This window comes from Sander vitreus, chromosome 8 (genome assembly GCF_031162955.1).
Source record: "Sander vitreus isolate 19-12246 chromosome 8, sanVit1, whole genome shotgun sequence".
Taxonomy (NCBI): domain Eukaryota; kingdom Metazoa; phylum Chordata; class Actinopteri; order Perciformes; family Percidae; genus Sander; species Sander vitreus.
Window position 1 is genome coordinate 8,987,125 of NC_135862.1, and position 25,586 is coordinate 9,012,710.

At 41.8% G+C, this 25,586-nt stretch overlaps 1 protein-coding gene across 5 annotated transcripts; it reads right to left on the minus strand.

The window, feature by feature from the left end:
- Positions 1-1,812: 1,812 nt before the first annotated feature.
- On the minus strand, positions 1,813-25,363 carry sin3aa (SIN3 transcription regulator family member Aa). Of its 5 annotated transcripts, XM_078256681.1 has the most exons (22): positions 25,297-25,363; positions 20,570-20,786; positions 20,039-20,236; positions 18,893-18,999; positions 16,860-17,154; positions 15,262-15,510; positions 14,140-14,292; positions 13,829-13,984; positions 13,605-13,694; positions 13,105-13,223; positions 12,789-12,999; positions 12,387-12,503; positions 9,902-10,140; positions 9,166-9,349; positions 8,335-8,911; positions 7,624-7,793; positions 7,304-7,477; positions 5,821-5,913; positions 5,211-5,305; positions 5,101-5,122; positions 4,707-4,899; positions 3,681-3,769 (listed from the first exon to the last, which is right to left on the minus strand). In XM_078256681.1, the coding sequence occupies exons 2-21, from the start codon at positions 20,753-20,755 to the stop codon at positions 4,756-4,758; spliced, it is 3,579 nt and encodes a 1,192-aa protein (XP_078112807.1). In that variant the 5' UTR covers positions 20,756-20,786; positions 25,297-25,363; the 3' UTR covers positions 3,681-3,769; positions 4,707-4,755. The 5 variants fall into 5 exon arrangements, with proteins under 5 accessions (XP_078112806.1, XP_078112805.1, XP_078112803.1 ...); XM_078256680.1 differs by lacking the exon at positions 5,101-5,122 and having other exon boundaries at positions 1,813-3,769; positions 20,039-20,218; XM_078256679.1 differs by lacking the exon at positions 5,101-5,122 and having other exon boundaries at positions 1,813-3,769; positions 13,605-13,691.
- Between the last annotated feature and the right edge of the window lie 223 nt (positions 25,364-25,586).

The window sequence follows — 25,586 nt, forward strand, 5'->3', positions numbered from 1 at the left end:
AAATGATAAGTGGCGCTAATAACAATAAAAAATGTATCTTTAAGATCTTCATATGAACCCATGTAAAATCAATACTCTATGTGTACAATGCAAGGAGCTCTTTATGTTGGTGGACAGTTCAAGGACTCCCTCTGCAGGATTTAAAGGGAATACATCTTTTTTAACTTCTGTCTCATTAGCAGATTTGGGGAATAAAATCAATGTTTCAGCAGGGTTAACCAAGTTCAATTTAAGATTTTTTTTTTTAAACACCTAAGAACACAAGTTAACTAGTTTCACTGTCATACAGACTAAAATATTAAAGTATGAAGGAAAACATGGACTAGAATTATTTGTTATTATATTACACATTTTCAGTACTTCCCAGCAGTATATAGCAATTATTATAATAATTAATAACAATTCCTAATGATATAATTAATTAAATTAACGCGACCTGGATCCGGAGTAGCAGCAGAAAATGGATTGATGAATTTATCAAATAGAAATGATTAATTCAATCAACTTATGGCTAAAGTCAAGACTGGCCCATTTAGTACCAATGAGCTTCGTAGCTACTGTAGCTAGATGTAGTGACAATGTTAGCCACAGGTCTGATGGTGATCACTGGAACTCCTCAAAAAAATGGCTGAACAGCTTCCTGGGCGCAGAAGCCACAGTTGAAGTGTGCAACGTGTCCTGAAAGCCTACAATCAAATACAAAAACCTTTAATAACTAACATCGCCTACAGCAGGAAAGAGGAAAATATTCAAGGCATTTTTTAACTCAAACTTAAGACTTTCTAATAACTTCTAAGGCCTTTTTTTAAAAGAGTGCTTAAAAAATAATATAGAATCATAGTTTTAAGCCTTTGGCATTTCATAAAAAGAAAAAATATTCCAAAGATTCTGCACAACTAGTACAATATGTAATAAATATACTGTAGCTGGTGTCAGTATAATATACAGTAACTGGTGGTTTATAGTCAAGTACTGCATGGCCAAACTTTTAATCTGCTGTTACTTACTATAATTAATCAAGTTGTCTAGTTGGATGTGAACGAGCCTGGTTTGTTTCTTGTAGTCTTAAGTACAAAAAAGTACAATTTAAAAATTGTATTTGACAAGAAACCCAAGTCTAATCTGCATATATTTATTGAGTGTTTGATATAGGTTAACAGAAAAGGTTCTCCACAGTGCTGTATCAGCGCTGCAGTATGGTCTGGCTACCAGAGGTGTCTAGGAACGAAGTAGAACTACTTCACTACTGTACTTAAGTACTAAAAGGCTGTATCTGTACTCTACTGGAGTATTATTTTTTTTCTCCTACTTCCACTTTTACTTGAGTACATATTTTAGATGAGTTTAATACTTTTACTCCGATACATTTTTTATGTGCTGCATCGTTACTGTTGTGAATTCCTCACGCTACGGAGACTGTTTAGGTTACAGTGTGTGTAGTTACGGCTACGTTAGTTACATACGCTAATTAATTAGAAATCCCCGAGATCGTCTCGTGTTTCTTTACATTACGGCGGTTGCCTGTTCAGAAGTCAGAAACGATGTAAGTTTGTACTCTTTCCATTTAGCTATTGTTGCTAAACCAACTATCTATTCTGGGATAGGGGGAAAAAAACACTCTGGCTTGTTTGTATTTCTTTAAACCAATCACAACTGTCCTGGGCGGCGCTAGACCCCGATAGAAAAGGTGAAGGGGGAGGAATATCTGGCGCCAGGCTTTATCCCAGCAATGTACATCCGTTCAGCCAGACTAACCGCAACATAAATGACTGAAGGTGAAAAAATAAATCACTCAACAACTGCACAAAGGGCTCCGTAGGCTACAAATGTCGTTTTTATTATTACTTTAAATAATGTCTAAATAAAGGGACTAAAGACATGCTCGTGTGACTTCTTCCATTATCAAAAATATGGTGTGGGGTGATGTTTACAGCAGAAATCTATCCAGGGAGGGAAGCGTGCGTCACCAGGTGAGACCGTTGTGGAGTCAATTCACCCGAAGGCAAATGAAATGAGTCCCATCATCACCACGGACGGTGTTGGTTGTCAAAAATGGGGCAGTGATTTTTGTTTTTTTTAAACAACCAAATGTCACATTAAGAAGAAACAAAAACAAAACTTTTTTCTCATATATAAAAACTGAAAGGCCTGGATATATTTCTACTTTTCCACGTTTTTACTACAGAAATTAAAAAGAAAGGAACACACAAAGGGGGAAAACAGCTATTTTTTTTATAATCAACTCCCTTTGGTAAAAATTGTAATAAATGGTCTTGCATTTGTCTTTTTCATATACATACTAACTTTAGCCATTTATCACTAAAGTCCACAGTAAGCTTGGAAAGTATTACTAGCACAACAACACAGATCTGTCATAAAAAGTCTGAGACTATATACAGTGTATTTACAATGAACGGCATGTGGACAGTCCTCCCAGAATGAGTGTGTGTTTGTGTGTGTGTGTGTACAAGCTGGTGTATTGGCAGAGGGCATTTTAAAAAGGTTGACTTCCAGGGCGGCGAGGATCATTTGTGTTAATAGAACTATATATATATATATATATATATATATATATATATATATATATATATATATATATATATATATATATATATATACATACACACACACAACACATACACTGGAATACATGTCAGTATCTGACATTCACAAGCTGTACAATTTTACAGTCTGAGACCAAACAGTGTTGTGAGGCTAATTTTCTTTCTTTTTCAGTGTTTGTTTTATTTTATTTTTTTTACATAAATGCAACAGTGCTTTTTGATGTTAACCCGACAATACTGTTTGGGGCTCAGGCACAGTTTCTAATAATGCTGCCATGTGTTTTGGAAAAGGAAATGTAACCCTCTTTCGTCCGTGATAGGTACATAATTGTGATTTGGCCTTAACGCAGGAATGTCAGAACCAGATCTCTCCGACTTTGTTGTGCTCTCTTCCAAACCTTCAATCTGGGAAACAAAACTTTTCAAACATTTTCCTCTTTCTAAATAAGTGCACTTGTCCACCATATTGTTTTCCATGGATACTGTAGAATAACACTATCATAAAGAAATCCCTGTATGATGGATTGATTTCGATGGAGCTCTTACTCTGATGGCTTCAGACAAAATGGTCAGTCGAAAATCTAAACCGAAGCCCAGTTGTGATAAAGTACAAAAAGCACCACTCTATCGCACACAGACTCACTGTCGCAAAGCCCCTGTAGAAAAAGCTCAGGGAAGTTTGTTTGAGAAGTGGGTCCGAGTGCTGGTAAGAGCTCAGGTCTGCGACTGGATCATGACGATTCCTAAGTTTTGGCACCAAAGGCCCTGCGAAAAAATGGGCCCAGCTAAAAACGCTGGTAAAATCAGTAATCCTGCCGCCCCGGGTGCAACATACACGGTAGCTAGCTTAATTGTGCCCCCATATCGGCCTTAAAAACACATTAATAAGCCCTCGTCCCTACCTCTACTCTTGACCTGTTTTGACTTCAGACCCAACACCCCCAGATATCAGTCTCTCTCCCGTTTCTCCTTAGCTACGGCGCCTTGCTGGGTGGGCCGTATTTGACGCGGTACTTGTTGATGTTCACAAAGTGAAGGATTTCTGGATTGCGGCTGGTGGTGCAGGGTAATAGGCCCTCACGCGCGTCGCCCATCAGCCACTTATTGGTCTCGGCGTTCATGTCGTGAGAGACGTGCTCCTTGGCCCACACGTCCACCCAGGCTTGGAAGCGTTTGTGCAGCCGTATGCTCACCCTCTCGTGTGACTGAGGAAAAACGAGACGTTGTTATAAAACTCAGTGGGTAGACAATGACATTTACGGATAGGATTCTTAAGTGACTAGCTTTTTGCATTAGAGCTCCCCTCACTGGTGACAGCCCCAACATGCAACTGTCAGCTCAGCTGTGATATAAATGTTACGTCCCTCTATAAGGCTATTAGTCCTATAAGCAGGGCTTACGTAGGCCTAGTTTGTACTAAACTTAAATGAACAGTTTGACATTTTGGGAAAGATGCCGTCTTGCCACCAATTAGAAGAAAATATCACTCTGACATCTGTATGCTAAACAGCCCCCTTTGGATCGAGCTGAAGATGGCGGTTTCCTCCATTTTCAGTCTTTATGCTGAGCTAAGCTAACCGGCTGCTAGCTTCTGCTACATATATACATACACATATATATATACACACATACATACACACACACACACATACACAGTGGCATGCATAAGTTTACACACCCATGCTCAAGTTGACTAAAAAGAGGAATATAAAAATCATCTTTTGGAAATTGATCTTAATGTCTTAATTAAAAAAAATTAAGAAAAATCCAACCTTTAAGGACACCAATTTCCTTTATGAATGAATAATGTATCGTAAATAGATAAATGTTCTTCCTTAAAATACAGGGGGCATAAGTAAGTACACCCCTATGTTATATTTCCATAGAGGCAGGCAGATGTTTATTTTTAAAGGCCAGTTATTTGATGGATCCAGGATACTATGCATCCTGATAAAGTTCCCTTGACCTTTAGAATTAAAATAGCCCCACAACATCACATGCCCTTCACCATACCTAGAGATTGGCATGGTTTTATTTCAGTTAGCCTAATAGCTGGTTTGATTTGCATTGAGAGATGATTTTATGGAAAGTACCCCATGCCTATGTACATACTACATAGTAGTAAGAAAAAGCAGTGGATACCTGGTGAGCTCGCAGCAGGGCAGTGCGTCTGTACATGTAGTCCTCAGACTTAAAGACGTACACCATCTTGTAAGAGTTTAGTTTGAACATGCACTCCATTTTCTCCTTTTCCAGGGATTTCTTGCCACCCTCGCAGGCCTCTTTGTCCAGCTGCTCTCGGCCCTTCTGGTACTTCCTGATCCGCCTCAGATTCCTGGTTTCGAGTGCAAAGACAAACGTGATGAGAGTGACTACTGACACGCAGCAGGAATGTGTCAGTACAAATCGATTCGAGTTCATGTAATCAAAAGGACTCATGTTCGACTTCTGCTTTTGCATTTCATAGAAGGACATGTGTTCAGTTTAATAAGCAAGATAGTCTGATGTTATGCAGTAAAAAAAGAAATGTCCTTACCATTAACATCACCCTATTTTTTCTGAGTCAAAAGAAATAAAACTGCATTCACAATTCAAAAAATTATTTGCAAAATTGACAAAAACAATTGACCTGATGTGACAACTTACCTGGGAAGAAAAACTGGCTTCTGAGCGAGGTGCTCCCTCAACTCAGGTGTGGTGGAATCTGGGTTTAAGTAGCGTCCAACATAATCAGACCAACGCTGCAAACAAAGGACAAGTGAAGAAACTAATGTAAGACACAGATTAGGATTATACACACTGCTACTAAACACCAGTATTACCAAGAGGTTGGCAATAGGTCCTTACTGGCATTTCCACTCCAGCTGGAAAGTAGACCCTCTTACTAGACAAAATGTAAAAACAATGACAACTTTTATTTGTATTTATACACTGGATATTTGGTTCCCTCAGTTTACACAAAGATATTACTTATTGTGACAGCCACCAAATAAGAATCATTCAAATCTGCGTGGAAATTTAAGACTCGTCGTAAGCCAAAAATAAGGGTCCCAAGTCCCCCTAGTGTTGGCAGTTTAACAACCATCACAGATACTCTTGCTTTAAAAGTCCTAACTGTTTTGTAAAACAGAGAAAATAAGGAAACATCGTGCGGCTTGAGAATAAAAAGGTTTTTTCCCCGCGTTTATCCAAACCCATTGCACACAAGCCGAACCTTAAAAACGGCAATCTTCAAGTGGGTTTAACAGTTTCTCACCTCAGCCTCCATGGGCTCGTCTGAGTTCTCCTCCTCTGTGTCGAGCAGCTCCACCGTGAGCTGCACCTGCCCTCTGTGCCTTGAAAACATCACCTGAGAGAGCGACAAAGACAAAGCAAGTGTGAAGCAAAAATGTATTCGGAGTGAGAGAGATGAAAAAGCCAGGATGTCCTGAAGGCTCAGAGGGCTGAGGTGCAAACTAGGTAACTGCAGCATCCCAATCGTGTGCCTAATTTCCACTGCATGGCTCGGCTCGACTCACTTTTGGTACCAGGTTTCCTCTATTTCGTTTCCCACTACAGATAGTAGCCCTTGAGTGTCTAAGCCGATCGTCATAGCGACGCTGCGTGAAACTGCTGTAACATCACCTTCAACTCGACACACTGGATCCTGAGGCACATCTGCACTCCGTTGCCCCTTTTTATATTTATGTATATTTATATATTTTTTGTCCTGTGTTGTGCAAGTGACAACTCTATTGACGATTCTCTCTTACAAACAAGCTTACATATCTGGATTAGGGCTGCACGGTATGAGGAAAATATGCGATAATGTTGTTAAATATTGTGATAGCGATGTAATGTGCGATAAACAACTTTCCGTTGTTTTTAGAATTCTGCTAAAATGCAACAAATTGCGTGTTGAATTTAAAACAAATGAACGGAAATCATTTCCAACATTCTTTTCGAAACAAACTGAACTTTAAATTTAAAAGGCACCACCAAAAAAAAAGAATGACATTTTAAAGTGCAGTTTTCTACTGATATTTTTCTTTCAACTAACGCAAAAAAATCTCTGATTGTCTTTCGCGATATGTTGCAGCCTTTCAGAATCTGTTTATTGCAGCAGTTGATATCATGACAATTAAAAAAGAAGATATCTTGTGCAGCCCTAATCTGGATTAATTAAAGCAACCACTTTGCACTCTGCAGCCTTGATTTAAATGTACTGGCTCAATTTAATGATTTGAGTGGCCGGGTTAGCTCAGTTGGTAGAGCAGGCGCACATGTATAGAGGTTTACTCCTTGACGCAGCGGCCCTTTGCTGCGTGTCATTCCCCCCCTCTCTCCCCTTTCATGTCTTCAGCTGTCCTGTCAAAATAAAAGGCCTAAAAATGCCCCCCAAAAAAATAATCAAAAAAAAAGTTTAATGATTTGAATGTCTATTTTACTATTGATTTTACTATATATATATATATATATATATATATATATATATATATATATATATATATATATATATATGTTATTATAATGTTTTTAAATTTCAACTATACTTCTTTTGTTGTAACTGTTGGTTTCTTGAATGTATTTTTTATTGTTTATGTTAACAATGTGTTTATATGCCTCTGTAAAGCACTTTGCGTTGCCTTGTGTGTGAATTGTGCTAAAAAAGAAACTTGCCTTGCGGAAAATTTGAAATTGAAGTACTTGTCCTTAAATTAACTTTAATTGAATTGGCTGTTGGAACTTCATGTATTTACCTTGAAGCAGTTCTCATCAGACATGAGCTGCTCGGCTTTCCGCTGATACATGGCCTCCGCAGAGCTCCTCGAAGACTGGGTGGACATGGTTCCTCCGCTGGCGCCGTTAGCGCTCTCTGAGAGGTAGAGGTCCGTTACTTGGACACAGATCTCATCACTCACGATGTGCTGGAGCTGGATGGAGAGAAGGAATTGTTTGTTGAAGTGGGAAACAACTATTTTAAAAGTGTCAGAATTACTCTCACTGTGCTAATGGAGGCTCAACGTGACCGCCAAATGACACAAGAAGACTGGAGGTGAGAGAACAAACAGATGCTTGCCTGCCGGACGATGCTTTGGATGAGCTTGTCCATCGTGAAGGCAATGTAGGCGTGAATAGTGAACATTTCCCTCAGCGAGTCCTCGTACTGGGAAGCCTCCATATTTCCATCAAGCAAATTCCTAACCATCTCCAAGAAGGCTGAGTAGTAATCTTCCACCTCAATGTCCACTGGAGAGAAGAAATATTATAAAAAAAACAATTGAGATGGCTGAGCGCAGGGTTTTTCCTGCAATGAGGAATTTTTGGCACCCCCCTCCCCCAAAGAGGTTTTAGCCAGCCCCAAAGGAAAATCACCAGCACCAAAATGACAAGAATTGAGAATATAATTATTTTCAAAGCCTCTCTTTTTTCTTTCTTTTTTTTTTTACCAGTTTTGTTAGTTTTATCTACTATTTATTTACTTTAATAGGTTTATTTACACAAGCATAATATACGTCTTGTTTATCAATCTGACAGAAATAACAGGAAAATGCATAGATTTCTGTCAAATAAGGTAACACAGACTCATTGACTACCCGACCGATCATGCTTCCTTTAGAAAAAAAAAAGAGGAATGTGAAATATGTGTTAGAGAAAAGGAATGTGGCCTAAAAGTCAACGGAATCAGAGGTTTCATTCTCTGTCCTCAATAGGGAAAGCAAACAAGCGCAGTACAATGTGGTTTAATCAAGAACACAAAACATGTGAGGGGCTGTCTGTCGTTACTCACTGGGCTCCTTCAGTCTCAGCTGGATGGCTGGATTGTCGCTCTTCTCCTTCTTCAGTCCCAGGACTTCCCTCTCCCAGTCTCGTTCTCGGACCTCTTCTTCGATCTGTCGCTCCGCCTGCCCGTAGAGCCGCAGCAGACGCGAGCACAGCGTCTGGTGCAGCCGCAGGAAGATGTACCAGTTGTTGTTGACGTAGTAGAGGTTGTAGGCGTCGTCAGAGCCGCGCAGCTTCTGCGCCGCCGTGTTGCTGAACAGCAGCTTTGACTTGGAGGGGCTCCCGCTGCCGGGAACGCCGTTGTGCTTTTTGGAGGCGCCTTCCTCCAGGTCCATCTCCTCTTCCTCCTCCTCCTCCTCCACGTCGGAGAGCTCGCCCCGCTGCGAGAACAGCATGTCGGGGATGAAGTGGTAGATGATCTGTTTGATCTTGTATTTGTCCTCCTTCTGAATGCTGGTCTGCCGCTTGACGTGGTGGATGATGAGCGCCGCTGCGTCCTCCAGGATCTGGCTGTCCTCGTACGCCAGCGCCAGGTGAGGACCCGTGGGCGGAGTGGTGTTCTCCTCAGACGCCTGCTCCTGGTGCTGCAGAGCAAAAACAATTCAATGTCAGCATTTTGGGTTGCATTCAATATATGATTCTGTGTGATGCTAACCTTAAAAAAAAAGTGGGTCTACGGTCTCCTGTTTATTCCTATTTGAGATACAATTTCCTCAAAAAAACATGATATTATCAACAAAATACTAACCATGGCATTTGGTAAATTCAGGTTTTTTTTTTGCATATTTTATGTGAGTGCTGGTACTGCAGTGAGGACGTCCATGAGAAAGAAACTTACCTCATCGTAAATGCTTTCGATTTCATTTAGCAGGGACTTGGATCGAAGCACTTTGGTGTCATTCTGTTTGAAGTTGATGCCTTGATGGTCCAGAGACTTGAGGTAATACTTCTCGTTCTGCTCCCTCCAGATCTTGTTGAAGCCTCGTTGGGCTTCCCGCCACTCTTCCTCCTTGGTCTTTAATCTGGTCAGTGGAGAAGGCAAAGTCAAGTAATGTACACGACACACAATCTCTGAATTCATATTTTACTACTAACTCAAATCAGCAACGTTTACACTCAAACTAAAAGGTGCAAAGGTGTGTCACTTCACATCATCACAAGATTTAAACATCTGCTGCAACATTATGCATTTCAGGCAGGAGTACTAAATTAAAATACTGGTAGAGTTTGTTTCTTCAAATTCTTTTGCAGCAATTGAGAATGTAGTCTACAAAAGCACGCATTACTTTTAAATTCACAACTCCAACATCATTTTAGCTTTTCCTTCCCTGTGTGCATTAGCGGGTTTATGAGCAATGGTTCATAACCTCAGTCTGGGCCCGAAAGAATCACACAGGTTTATGTGTGTACCATACTGATTCTTCACAGTTTTTAAAACTACATCATAGATACCTAGTTAAAAAAAAAAAAAAACCTATTAACTAAAAAACAGCCCCTATTTCCCAATACACAGATCGGATAATTAAAAAGGAAATAAAGAAATAACATCATTCAGGAGTTTGTTTGACTCCCACCTTTTTAACACGATGGGGACAGAAACAGCAGGGTTTTTCTTCAGGCCATCGATGATGTCGGGCGCCTTGTCTCCGTATATCCTCTGGATGGCCTTACGGTGTACGAACTCCGAAGAGCCGCCCAGTGTGCTGTCCAAGCGGAACTTGGCCTGCTCCTCCGCAGACATGCGGGACAACTTCCGCTGTACCGTCTCCAGGACTCTGATGGTAGCCAGGTTGGTCTCCAGTACTACATCCAACTGTGGGGCGTGAAAACACGGCGGTTTTAATATCCATTGCTGTGTCTGTGCAATGCATACCCAATTACCTTTAATTAAAAAGCTCATACTGTGTAATATTCTCGTCGTCTACTGTTCGCCACTAAGGAATTTCACTGTAGTTATTCAAGTCTTTGTTCAGGGATGTTTTACGACAAAGATTAGAAATAAAGAAATCCTGGAAGAGGACAACGTAGCATCCATTGGAATTAGGGATGCTAATTTAGATTTTTTTTTCCTGACCATTAGCCGACCCAGACAAGCAGGCAACTCAGTCCCAGTTCACCCGGTCGGGAGAGTTAGCAGCCATGATGTTGCATACATTGTCGTGGACACATGCTGCCACTTTCTATTTAAGTTTAGCTGCGAGGTTGTCAGCTGTGTGTCTTCTTGGCATACTCTGTGTTAGGACAGCCGATTTAACCCTCCAGTCCTCATAGATATAGTGGCATGTAATTGTCACGTGCTCCATTGTGAGCGCCGTCCAGAAGACGGCCGTGAGAGCCACGAACTTAGCAGGAAAAGAAGCACTCGCAAGTTGCATTTTAAGCACTCTTCTTTTGTTGAGTTTTTCTGGCGGTTGGCATCCATGAGTTGTATTGCTGCCACCTACTGGATTGTAACAGTTTCACAGTGCAAACTATTTCCAGGGTCAGAATCAGAATCAGAAAGGGTTTTATTGCCATGTGCGTTTTGTAACACATACAAGGAATTTGTTTTGGTGTTGTTGGTGCACGTCACACATTCTCTAGATGGAATATTAAACAATATAAGTATAGGTATAAACAATATAAGTATAAGTATATGTACACAGTATGTATTAAATTAAATTAAAAATAAAGATAGATAAAATAAATAAAGAGCAAAGAGCATTACAGCAGCGAGAGAACAGTGGCATGAAGAGCCAGGGATGGAGAGTCAGGGTGGTTTCCAGGCCTTGTTGGTGGCGGAGGGGAAAAAGCTGTTCATGAGACGTGAGGTTTTGGTCCTGATGGACCTCAGCCTCCTGCCAGAGGGGAGTGTCTCAAAGAGTTTGTGTCCGGGGTGGGAGGGGTCGGTCACAATCTTTCCAGCACGCTTCAGGGTCCTGGTGGCGTATAGGTCCTGGAGTGGCGGCAGATTGCAGCCAATCACCTTCTCTGCAGACCGAATGACACGCTGCAGTCTGCCCTTGTCCTTGGCAGTGGCAGCAGCGTACCAGATGGTGATGGAGGATGTGAGGTGTCGTCCGCAAACTTCAGAAGCTTGACGGACTGGTGACTGGAGGTGCAGCTGTTGGTGTACAGGGAGAAGAGCAGAGGAGAAAGAACGCAGCCCTGGGGTGATCCGGTGCTGATGGTCTGTGAGTCGGAGACGTGTTTCCCCAGCTTCACATGCTGCTTCCTGTCAGACAGGAAGTCAGTGATCCACCTGCAGGTGGAGTCAGGCACGCCTAGCTGGGAGAGTTTCTCCTGGAGCAGAGCCGGGATGATGGTGTTAAAGGCAGAGCTGAAGTCCACAAACAGGATCCTGGCGTAGGTTCCTGTGGCGTCCAGGTACCGGAGGATGTAGTGGAGGGCCAGGTTGACTGCATCGTCTACAGACCTATTGGCTCTGTAGGCAAACTGCAGGGGGTCCAGGAGGGGGTCAGTGATGGCTTTGAGGTGTGAAAGCACTTCATAACCACAGAGGTCAGGGCGACGGGTCTGTAGTCGTTAAGTTCTGTGGTCCTTGGCTTCTTGGGAACAGGGATAATGGTTGGTCCACCCAAGGTTCCAAATTAACCTTTCTTACACCAGCCAAATGGCTAGTGAATTTTCAAATTTTCCAAGCTACTTAATAGATCACCATTGTGTTTTTGGCTGGTGAGTGAATCAAATCTACCAGCCACATATTTATATATTTATTATTTATATACATATTTCTCCAGAATTTGGCTGGCAAATGGTGCTAATTTTGAACCCTGTGTCCACCCAAAGCGGTTTTAAGCTCTCCAATAAAAGGCATGTGCATGTCGCCCCTCATGAGTTGTATTTAAGAAGTAGATTGTATAGCCTGTTTTTCTATTACCATGCAACAACCGTAATTTTTTTTTTTTTTTAAGAGTTTTATTTAAGTTTTTAACTATATTAATTGGTCAAAATTCTTATTGTCGGTTAACGGTTAATTATTAACATGGAATAAAATCATTTTTCACCCGTGTGGTGGCATCAACATACAAGTCGTATAAGTTTAACGTTCCTGCTCACCTCAAAGCGTTCGTCCTCACATCTGTAGATGTGCTCCTCGTACTGAGTCTTCTTGGAGCTGACAAACGTGGAGTCCTCAGACCAGGAGGGGAAGGAGACCCAGGTGTCATTTAAGACCTGGACACCACAGAAACAAACACAGTGTCATCTTTAAAAAAGGGTCCACACACTTTTCAATACATCTAATCTGTCCACATTAAGATATTTTTGTTCAATCACTAAGTTGGGTACGTTCTTGATTGGATCAAGATAAGACAATTGGAGTTTCAGTAATCAGAAAACTTGTCATCGTGTTTAAAACAGAAACTTGACACATTAAACACAAATGATAACACCGTTTATGACACTTTCTAAATCTGACTCTTAGCTTTCAGCTTCTCTCTCCACTTGTGTCACTCTTACCTCTTTACAAAGTGGAGTTCTGCCGGTGCACTTGGGCTGTTGGTAGCTTTTGGGCAGAGCTCTGTAACTGGAGCCTAGTCTCTTACAGGAAGCATAATCAATCTCCATGGCGATACCCTCGGTGGCCCGTTCCTTAGGGTATGTTTCGATGTGGGACATTTCCCGATATCCCAGGAAGTTTTTGAACCAGTTGAAGAGTTCGGGGAATTTTCTGTGAAACGTAATTAAGTGGAAAAAAACACATGTATGACATATATAGTGTACTGTGAAAAAATACATTTATGTCATTTGCCAGGTGAGACGACGGAGTACTCACCCTAAAAAGGGCAGCACCAGCTGCACTAGTTCAGCCCTGGAGATCACCTCCTGATTAAAGATGACCAGACACCGCAAGAAGTTGTCGTAGGCCTCTGCACTTCGCAAGGCTTTGCGCACCTGTGGTGAGAAATAAATGGAGGGACGGTAGGTGACAGAGCCGAGTGGAGGAACATAAAATTGCTAAAACACCTGAGCGTTACTGGGCTGTAGTTATCTTTAGTCATATTAGAAAGTTTTACTTTACTGAAGTGTTACATACTTCCGTGTTTCAATACGTTCACAGTTTACATGTTGAACTATATTAGAACATCGTTATTATATACTTGATAAAACAATCAATTTGAAAACAGTATCACTGTCTGAGTGAATTCTTGCCAATATATCCTAGAACTTTAGCCTGGCTTTTCTAAGCTTTTGCTTTGAATTTAAAATACTATCTTATTTAATGGCCGTTTGCTTTTCAAATCAACACAAAGATAAAACGCAGTAAGCCCTCACCTTCTCAAAGAACAGAGATTCTGTTCCGACTCCATGCTTGCTGGCCTCTGCCACCGAGGGATCTTTCAAATTCAGTAACTTGGGCTTCTTCTGTAGCGTAACCAAAATAGAAATGAGAAGACATCGGTACAATAATGACTAAAAACAGACAGGAAGAACGTCAAATAAGAAGGACACGGGAGTGGACTATAGCTTCAGCAGCATGTGAGAACACATGCATGTACCTTGACAGGGGGTGTGGTCCCTGGAGTTGGATGACGACGGATCTGGCAGCCGTTCTGATTGGGCCTCTGTTTGTTGTTGAGCTGCAGCTTTTTGGCAGTGCCACCGTGGTCGTTCCGTACAGACTCTGCCTTCTCAGCTGTGGTCTTACTTAACAGCTATGGAGAATACACAACACTGATGTTTAACTGGTACAAAGCATCTAAATAAAGACTTATTGAATAAACAGCACATCCTTAAAGAAACTCCTCCACTCCATACTTGAAGTGTGCTTGTACATCTGCTCTAAATCAAAGAAAGGGTATCTGCTCACCACTGAACTGTTGGCATCAGGGAGAAATTGCCCAAACTCTGAGAGCAGGTCTTCTTGGTTCTTGAAGAGTCTGGCCACCTGAGCGTATACCTCCTGCTCCGTCAGAGCCGGTGTGTAGTTCCCACCAGCCTCCTTAGCGTTACGCTGCTCCTTCTGTAGTGGACAAACACTTCACTGTGAAGTTATATTCAAATATATTTGAATATCCATTTTTGCGCATCATGTCCATAAGAACCAATACAACTACTTGTGTAATGTTAGTCCTCTCTTTCTCTGGAGCGTGCAGGAGGCAGACATGACTCAGCAGATTACACCGCCGTCACAGAGCCGTTCGTAATTTGGTCATAAACCACCGAGTGTCTTGCTTTTCCATGAATTTCCCCGACAATATTTTCTCGTCGTCTCTGCAGTTAAAGATTTACGTGGTGCTGTATTCTTCTTTGCCCTCGTCGTTTGTTTACTTCCGGTAGCGGCAGCCTGATGATAGAACGTCATCCACACGCCCACTCGCTCGGTGTGAGCTCTCTTCCTGACCGGCTCAATCAGACAGGAAGCTGAACGTTTAGGAAACAGCGGCCCGCAAACGACCGCGCGCAGCAGAGAGCTGCCGTTTTTTTTTTACTCTCTTGTAATAAAAAAAAAAATTCAGTTCAGCCGAATTCTGTAGCCCCTCCCAAACTGTGACGAAATTGGTAGGACTTTGAGGTCTGCTGTATTCTCTTTGATGATAAATTAAGAGCTTAACAACATATGTAGAGCTGCTGAACCTGTCATGCGTTAGCAAACAAACAGCTGGGTTATGTTATGGACATGCACTGACAATCCCCCACAGACACACCGGGTGAGCATCTCATAGTCACACCTACGAGTTTGCACCTGTGTTAATTGCAATTGACTATAGACTTTATTGTCCCTGAGGGGTAATTCTTATTCACAACACTGTACTTTATGGACAGGCTGCTTACAGAAAAACGGTCCAAACATAACAGATTGACATGAATGACAACATGACACAGACAAAGTGGCACAATTTCATATTAGCAATGGAAGAATTTGATCTTTTTAAGTCACAAAAGTACTTCATACCAAAGTATCACTTAGGTTTCAGTTGGGGCCACTGACCTGGTATGTGTGGAGGATCTCCAGGAAGGCTTTGTAGATGTCAGGCTGGCCCTGGAAGCGGTTCTTGATCTTGTTGACGTAGTTGATGGCGTGGTTGAACTCCACAGGCTGGTTGTTCTGCATAGGTGGCCCAGTGGGGGTCCCGCTGAGTGGCGGGTGGAGCTGCATGGGCGGGGAGCGAGGAGAGGTGTACGCAGGGATGGACGGATTGCTCTGACTGCTCGGTGTCAACGCCTGGGGCTGAAGAGGCTGGAAAAGGCCAAAATGTTCAAAGTTTCAGGGGTATTTAAGATGCTGCACCACAAAACACTTTATTTTTTTTTTAAATGTTTAAACCACTTTGTAAAGATGGGAATAACAAATTGTATTAGGGGTGGGAAAAACAAATCTATTCACATACAGTATGTATCATGATTATTTTTTTTTGAGACAATTTTTAAAATAGATTCTTTTCCCTAGAATCAATATTTTTTATTTATTTATTTACCAATGATTCGCCTAAATTAGTGCCGTCAGTTAAACGGGTTATTAACGGCGTTAACGCAAATCCATTTTAATGGCGTCAATATTTTTATCGCGAGATTAACGTTCTTTTTGGCATAGCAAACTTTGTAGTTTTTTTCACATGCTGTTGCAACAACTAGTAACGTTAGAAAAACTACAACACCACACCGGATCTAGCTAGACCGGAAACAAAACAACAGGCACGCAGCACACACTTGTATGGGCTTGCGAGCCGGCCAAACAGTAGTAGGCTAATGCTACGTTTTGAGTGGATGGCAAGCGCGAGATGCCGAAATGGACGCCAATAAGATTCTGAATGGAAAGTTTACTTTTAAAAAGTTGCCAAATGGTTCCATTGACAAGACCAAAGTGATCTGTGTGTTTTGTCGTCGTGAACTGAGCTATCATCGCAGCACGTCCAGTCTGAAATACCACTTGATGGCCAAGCACACAGCTGATGCAAATTCCTCCCCCCCCCTCGTCAAAGCCAGGCGACAAAAGCACAAAGCAAGCTGATCCACTTTTCCATGTTGATAAGAGCATTAAAATGAGAAAAAACAATTGGACAAAAAGAAATCTAGGGACATTTAGAATAGATAAAAATGTGCAATTAATTGCGAGTTAACTTACATTACATTACGACATTAATTAAATATTTTAATCGTTTGACAGCACTAGCCTAACTATGTTCTGTTTATACAGTACCACTGACGGCGACTACATCATATCCGTTTCCAGCAAAGCAGAAAATGCAGAAAATACATGTTATGTACTTAGATCAGGTTAGGTCAGGTTAGACTGACGGACATGATGTGCATTCTTTTTTAGAAAACAATTCGTTTTTAGAAATGTCTCATGATATACTGTGTCTAGAAGTGCATTATTCAACTTTTGTTTTTGTTAAAGGAAAGGAGAAGCACAATACTCAACACTATCGAATGCCAATACTTCTAGAATCGCAATAAATGGAAATCGCAACACAAATTGAATCGGCAGCCATGTATCGTGAAAGAATTGAATCCGGACAAAAGTTTTTTATGTATTGTTTGTACAACTCCGCTGGTATCGATCACTTCCCACTCGGAATCACATACCTTGCTCATCTTGGCGGGGGTGGGCTGCGTCAGAAGGGGCGGCGCGGTGGTGGTTGCAGCAGACGGGAGCTGGGGCAGATGTTGGGTAGCTGCTACTGTTATGGGGATGTTCTGGACTGAGATGCCGTGCGGGGTGATGTGGTGGATCTGACCAGGCGTGGTCACGTTGACTAGGTCGTTGGTCTGGACCTCGATCTTGTAGCCAGGTGGCAGGAAGGTGTTGAAGCCCATGATGAGGTCGGGGTGGCCTTTGAAAAGCTGTGACACTCTGCTGATAACTCCAGGGGTGTCAATACTGGAAGAGACTTCATTAAAATCTATTTTGACTGTCATCCCGTTACACTTTGAGTACGAATGAACTGTTTCAAAAACACAAGTAGAAGCCAAACAAGCTCTTTCATTACGGCAACAACAGTAGTTACATGAATACCAATAAGTGACTCAATGTGAGTTTGCTAGTGTTTTTTTGTGAAGGAAGAGATTACACTAAAAGAAACAAGGTTCAATTGTGCACACAGTGTAGAAACTTATTTATAGGTCATTGAAGGATTTAACCAGTTGATTGTCGTAGCACTGTCGTATCTGTATTCAGGTCATTCACTTTGTACTGTATCAAACTTCATCAGCACCTGGTACATGTAGGAGAAAATACAAGCGAAATCAAAGCGAACCAATCTTGAAGTCAACAAAGTTAAATTTTTTTCAGGAGGTGCGTGTACGCTATGATGGGACCATCTATAGAGCCTCTGCATGTAAATATTGGGTCGCTTACTCAGAAAAGCAAAAAACTGCCTTAAGATTTGGGGATTATTCATGTATTATGGATTGAGTTGTTTGATTACACAACTTTAAAGATGACAAAAAAATAATCTTAAACTCACAAACCCTTGCATAGCTTCTAGTTGTCATACTCAGTAAAACAATGCATTCACAAAATGGCAAAAATAATGCTATTAGCTACCGTAAAACAAACATCTGAACAAAACTGTTCTTGATGAACTGTTAATGGAGGGTTAACTGGAGAAGCCATTGCCAAATGTTAATACAAAGCTAATTAAGACCTTCAGCTCCACACAACTCTCTCTGTATTTCTCAGTATGGCTGTGTTCAGGAGATTGTGTCGTGACTTTCCCGCGCAGAAACTCGAGTGATGATGATTACCTCTTCTGAAGAGTCCATCACGTTTTTTTAATCCTCTATGTCCTCCTTGGCTACTAGCAACTGCGTGGAGGAGGGGTGGGGACTGTGTGCGATCACGGAAGGCTTGTATCATGTGGACGCGCCGACAGTTTCATTGTCAATGTCATTACTTAGAATTCCCCATGGGGGTGACGAAAACTACGCACTATAGCTTTAAAGTAAAGTAATGTTATCAGGTATTTCAGACTTATGTTGTTTGAAGAATAAATAAACATTTCTTGGTTGTATCTCCATAATTTAGTCACAATTTCATCCTCACATATTTCCCCAATTTGACAAATGCGGCTACAACTGTCTTGTATCAACTGTCATCGTGCTATACCTGAGATGTGTACATTCAAAAGCTGCCAATGCTGTGGGTTATTGAGAGTTTTACCAAACCAAGAGCAGCTCGTACCCTTTAAACTTTAGATTGTTCTGAACTAATGCCAACTTTTAGCTACCATCTGTGACAGGAACAACAGACTGGTCGTTCTCAGCAAATGAGGTCAGTGAAAATATGCTAATTATCTTTATGGAGGCAAACAAATCTCATGGTTTTTCCAGGATTGAAAGACTAGTCAAAGACTTTAATGTTTTTTGGGACACATGGGAATCATTCTGGTTAGAAAAAAATCTGAATGAGATTTGTGGCCTTATCCTTCAGCTTATGCTGATATATAGTTATTATAATATTATTATCAGTAATGAATTGTCCAAATTATCACACTGCTGTTCGAGGCAGGACTAAAAGAGTAAGAACTCATCAAATGCACATTTTGAACACAAGTTGGCAGACTTTGGGTGTGCATCCAAATAACATTGTGTTCTGTAAAATCAAACAGTGGCCTCACCTTTGAGACTTGAACTCTTTCATTATGTCCAGAAAGTCATTGTAGACCTGAGGCTGGTTGCCAAACTGCAGTTTCACTTGATCCAAGTAGGACAGAGCATCTTCCACCTTCGGGGACAGAAAAGAGAGAAAGTCAATTACATCAATCTGTCAATCAGTTTTTTCTTGTACATTTCACTATTGGCAGCTGTGCCCGGATCATTCATTAATTAATTAACAACATTAATACAGTAAAATAACTCTAACTTCATATAAGAAATCAGTGACCATTTACGCTACCATCACATTTTTCAAAATCTTGACCGACACTGGGAAGAAAAGAAAAGCGGTAAATAAATAATTTAACCCAGGTCTAAAAATGTTTATTAAAAACATTTACTACGGAAAGCTTTTGGTTAAGTGCTTCCCTGTGAACTAGGGGTGTAAGAAAAAAATCGATACACTTGAGTATCGCGATATTTTATTTTGCAATACTGTATCAGTTTTCAAAACGCAATATTGATTTATGCTATGCTGAGACACACCACTAGTGTCCTCGCCTAGCAGTGCTTGACTTTTGTAGCAATGTAGCTGTGACTGAACTTTGGCCTACTTTAGCATATAAAAATTAGCTCACTAAGAACCTTTGAACCACAATCCCAAACTGGCAGTTTGATTTTCTGTGTACTGAATTGTTTACCTAAAGTAAACTTCTTTGACTTCTATGAACATCATGTCTTTTTTTAAATATTAGTTTTTCTAAAATTATACATTTAAAAAAATCCCAATATATCGCCATACGCACCGTATCGAAATATATTGCAATATATTGAATCGTGACTCGTGTTTCGTGATACGTATCGTATTGCCAGATTCTTGCCAATACACCGCCCTACTGTGAACCATGTGTATGGCTGGATACAACAAGGGTTAAAGGGGAAACCCTTTGTGTTTAGGGTGAACCAGCCATTTAACTAAACAGAAAATGTGCTCAAACCAACAAATTAACTAAACATTTATAAAAATACACACATCCCTAAAACCTCTAATAAGGTCTGTATATTTATTTTCACAAACTTCTCTGGCATGAAAACTCCTTGACGTTTGCAGCTTTCCCATGAGACCTGGCAACTGCAAGAACCTGTCAAAATAAAACATGCTGACTAACCTTGAGCCTCTGGAACTGCTGGCCCTGTGCAGAGGCTTGAGGAGGCGCTGTATGGCTGTGCCCTGACATCACCGAGGGCCCATGGGACTGGACTGCTGGGCTATGGTGGTGGGACCCACCATGGACGGCTGGGCTTGGAGTATGCCCATGCCCGCCACTGTTTTGGGCCACGGTGGGAACCTGGGAAAGTAGAGACACCTATAACAATGATTGCAAGTTGTTAACGTTAGTATATCTGGTAATATATCTGATGGATAGCACTATGACCTTATCATAAAAAGGAAACATTATTTAAATCACCACATACAAGTATGTACAGCAATGTATCTTCATAAAAAAAGTGAGCCATGCTGGCAGCTTACAGAAAGAAAGAAAACAGAGTCTCTGACACGCACCACAAACCGACACGGGTTAAAATGACAGCCTGAGTTATGAGCGATGGGTGACTTAAAATCTGCTGTATTTGACCTAGTTTCAAATCTATAATTCAGTGAGCTTAAGACAAATCTGCAGTGGACAAGCAGAGTATACCTGGTATCCCTGGGGGACGGAGTACTGGACGCCTGCTGTGGGCTGCATGTTGTCAGACACGGCCTCATACACAGCTGGGGCTGGGGCAGGGGCCAGGACGCGATGCTGGAAAGCCTCCGCGTTGCCAGCGAGGCGCCGCTGCTGGGACGCAAAAACTGTTTCCTGATCCTCCAGTCGCCGCTTCATTATGAACTCATACTTGTAAAAGCTGAGAGGCCTGCAAAGAAAGAGCATATGGACCCTATTTCACACTGGCAGCCTTATTATAGTCAAGTTATCAAAATCTATTAAATCAGCCTCTTGGTTTAATTCAATACTTTAGGCATTTTTTCTTTTACTTAAACTGTGAATTTATGGATACATACAGTGCCAGCTAGCCACTTCTGTTGTTCGGCTCGAAAAGAAAATTATTATATAGCGTACTGATTTACCAACTTGTGATGAATCATGTCAGTTTTAGTTTGTGATATACTTTTGGGATGTTTTTTTTCTGGAACTAGGTCAAAGTTACAATGACATAAGATTAGGTTTGTGCATGTCGTTGCAAACTGACTCCAAGTGTCTGATTACACTTTTGTTTGAACTTGCGACATCCCGAGCCTGTCCAGCAATGCCAAGCCTAGAATTGTATTCCCAAGAGAACGGCTGATCAGCCCCAAACCTAAAGCTCCGTCCCGCTACATACGCAACAACAGAGCAGCTACGTCACCAAAGGACGGCCGCACAGATGGTGCAGCCATGCAACAGTATAAAAATGAGGAAACGCTGTATGTGCACAAGCAGATTGGAGGGGGCTATTTAGGGAAAAGTAAGCCGTTAGGAGTTGCAGAGCACCCTGAAACAGCAATGTACATCTTTTGCTCTTTTATGGACCGCCTCGGTTGTTTTATTTTATGTATTTTTGTATGTAAATAATCTCTTTCTCTGGATAATAAAGTTAAATGTTATTTGGCAAAGAGGAAAACTCCACTAAAAATGCTGTGGGATTATTACCGTACATACTTATCATCTTCCTTGTTATAAACAATAGTTTCATTCATTGAAGACTTGTGTTCTAAGATGAATCAAATCTCCGCACTTTGTAGCTACATAACTTGAAAACCCCTGTGAATACCTTACCGACAGTTTGGGGTTTACAAATGAGAAAGAATGGTAGTATACTACTTAACATCAATGTGAACAAGCTACCATTTTCCCCACAATGCCTTCATCATGTCACTCAGTGCTAAAGCGTTGACTAAATACATCTAAATGTTAACAAGCGCTGAATGTAAAACTTGAAGTCTCCGTAGCCAATGAAATGCAGACAGTCTACGTCATCGATGCAACAAACAGGTGCTGTGGGAACGTGGGAAGTCAGCCTGCTATTCACAACTTCCTCAAGACAGCAACAACTCGATAAGCATTTGAGTGAATTGCGTTAAAGAAAGACAAAGCTAGAAACCCCACGGTGGAAGAATAAATTACGTTTCAAAACCCGAATATCGAACAAAAGTGACACAATGACTGTCAAACCGAACTAGTAACGCCTCCGACAGTGGTGCTGTTCACCAACAATTCTCGCTCTGAACAGCCGCGGCCAAAGAAAACGAGGCTGTTGTATTTTTAGAAACTCCACTTTACTTAGTGTAGTAACGTTAGAGTCACGTAGAGACAAATGCAACTATGTCTGCTAGCTACATGCTAACAGCCGTTAGCCGACAACAGCGCTTCACCATCCCCTTTATGGCCTGGCAACACAAGCACCGACCTCGAGTTACTGCACGACGCTTTCTCCAACACCCGCCATTTAGCTAGAGCGTGGCGCTGGAGTGCTGCAAATTACACTCCATTTCAGCAGGTAAGCACGCAAAAGAGCTGACGTACTAGCCGTCTGGTGCCTTTTGAGCTTAAAAGTATACGAAAGAGTTTTTTTCTATTAACTACGCCGATAACTTGTTTTGTCGACAGATGTTGTGAGCTGCCAGTTAACTGCTAGCTAGCTAATGTAAACAACATAAGTAGCCCGACACCGAGCAACGTCTGGGGCTAGCAGGGAAGCACATGCAGCTAACGATTAACGATCCGGTCCGCTGTTGGTGATACATGCTAACGTTATCTGAAGCGAGCATTAGCTATCGATTTATTAGAGTACATATATAGGGTCTAAATACGAGTGAGTGACATGCAAATAAACGTCGACTCCCCTTGGGCTGTACTTAAAACATCTGCTAACGGTAGGTATATAGCTAGCTGTGTTAGCTTGCTGAATGAATTCAGCTGAACTCACCCCTCTCCCAAGCTGAAGATCGCAAATTATGCTTTGATAATCCGTTATTTGTGAGTTAACCGCTACACCTTTGGCCAGGGAAGATAGCAAAGTGACGTATGTGCTGAAAGCAACTTATCATTTGCTTGTGATTTAAAATAAACAATTCAAGCTGTGGGCTGCAAAGTGAAAATCTCCCCGAGAGAGGAAAACAATCTCCGTTCGGTTAGCTCTGGGGGGAGGCGGGGTTTCAGATATGCCCCCGCCCCCGACAGGCGCTATTGGTCAGTTCGTTCAGAGGACCCACATGAGGGCGGCGCGACGGGCCCGGGTTTTGAGTTTGAACTGTCAATCAAGGATTTTCTCGCACAGTTACCATGCACGCCCATTTTGAGTTGAAGCGCGACAATACCAGCGGTGAGTGGAGTCCCGCTTGCGGACAGTATAACATGTTAGGTAACTAAAAACCCCTGGCAATGTGTGAAACTATTTAAAGTATATAAAGTATGAAACTCTAATACACATCCAAACTTGCCTTCTCCCCCAGTACACACAAACACACTCTCCATATATTAATAACAATAGTAACATAGCGAATCATAGTCATTTCCACTGAGTGAAGCATCAGGCTCTTCTTATTACAGACAGACAAATTTACATGTAGGCCTACATTCAATGACATTTACTTTTTTGTGGTGTGTGTGTGTGTGCGCGCATTCATGGCCTGATTAACCTATTTGGGGGGGGGCCCTGTTCACTCCAAGTTTCCGACAAGTATAGTGCACACAGCACACTATAGATAGCAGCTTCATAGTATTTTGCAAAGTAGTACTCATATAACGGAATATTACCTAGACTCGATTTTCTGTATATCAGTTTGTGGTAATATAATGAAACCCTTCATAAAGGCACCATGTGAGCATAATATAATAATTAAGGTCTTACAACTAGATTTTGTCGCATGGCCCCTCTACAGGACAGGGACAAAATATTATCAACTTCTGACTCAGCGTTGAATATTTGTGTGTATAGTTCCACTGGACGTTTCAACACGCAATTATTCAACCAAGCACCTGCCATACTATTAATACACTGCAGTATCTAGACTTGCACTAACCATGTAGGGCACAGCAAATTAGCAGGCATTTGATTGGATGTATTGAGAGTTTTAAAGTCCTATCCATCTGATGAATTAAGATCTAGATCTAGCTACACAACTAGCTACTTCCTGCACTTTGGTAACACGTGACTTTGTTCTGTAGGAGGGAGTCTGCTTTTGCACTTGTGTCCCACCTCTTTGTGGACACTTCAGCCAATCATTGCCTGTTACCGTCATTCCAAATCCCAAAAAGGTGGAACTTCCAAAATAAACCATCGCCCACGACAGGCGGAGCTGCAACACCAGCCCGGGATTCCTTACTCCGATCCAGGCATCGGATTCAGCAGCAACCGTAGGCTGCAACAAACACAGCTACTCACTATCCCAACTGGCTTTCCCCACATAATTGCGTTGCAGTTTGCAAAAGATATGCTCCAGACCGAAACCAGCATTTGTCAAAAAACTACGCATGGGTTTAATGCTTAAAACGCAAAATATAAGAGCATTTTTTCGGCATCTTAACAAGTATTTTTTCCCCCCCAAGTTTTGTTCAAAAGCATGCAAGACAAGGCACTGCGGGCTGTTGTGAGACCCCTCCACAACACCGTACTACACGGTTAAGAAGGAGGATCAGCCGGCCCCTGCACTCAGCGTCGATCATCGACGTAGGTATTTGCAGGCTGCACTCCAAACAAAAGGCACTAAAATGCATCATCTGGTAATTGACGCTTGCATGAGCGCTGGTAAGCATGGTGAAGTAGGGCCTATAGGCGGCTAATACCGCATCTTTTCTAGGCGGCAAGAGCTGATCCAGTTGCCCTTACTAAACAATGCCAAAGTCAAACGAAAGGGGAACTACGGCGTCGCTGCGTGGAAACATCGGCACGGTGGAGCCACGCCATTCTCCGCGCTCCCAAATAACACGCAGCCCCATTTTCCCGCAGAGAGAGGACGACCGCGTCCTTAACAAATCATATTCTTTGTTTACTTCAATAGTCGGGAGTAAAATGTCTAACCTGTCTCACCACAACAACTCCCTCCCCCTACCGAACCATTAGCGTATGCTCGCACAACGCTGCAGACATAACGTTAAACGTTTCGACTTCCAGACAGCGGGATGCCTCACATTATCAGCACACAGCCCGGGGGGAAGATTGTTTACTAGCAGAGAAAATTACGCCCTGCAGATTTTGCCATCTATGTCGTTATGTTTTGGCTATTCTGTAGTCGTTTACGACCATAAAAAGCCCCTTTCAGTTCATTTAAAGACACAAAAGGCACGACTGGCCACAACACGCGTCCCACTTCGAAATAAACATCGTTCACTTGCTATAGAAGCAATACTGTTGATATTATTTAGTTTAACCAGCTGTTACATACCCAGGAAAAAGACTCCTTACTCCGGATTCGTGTTTGTAACAAAATAGTTGGATACGCCCCCCTCCGTTGGCATTGGAGCATACTACAAGACACGTCATTTTATTTTGAATATCACCCGCTAAAACCGAGGCAGCATCAGTGAAACAGTGTCTCCATGACCATCATGTAAACTCAACATCTCTATTCTCTACAGTGGAAGAAAATGATTGGAAGCAGTAGTGGGAAGTAATAAAGTACATATAGTTAATTTATGCACTTTAGTACTTGTACTTTTTTTTAGGTTCTAATCT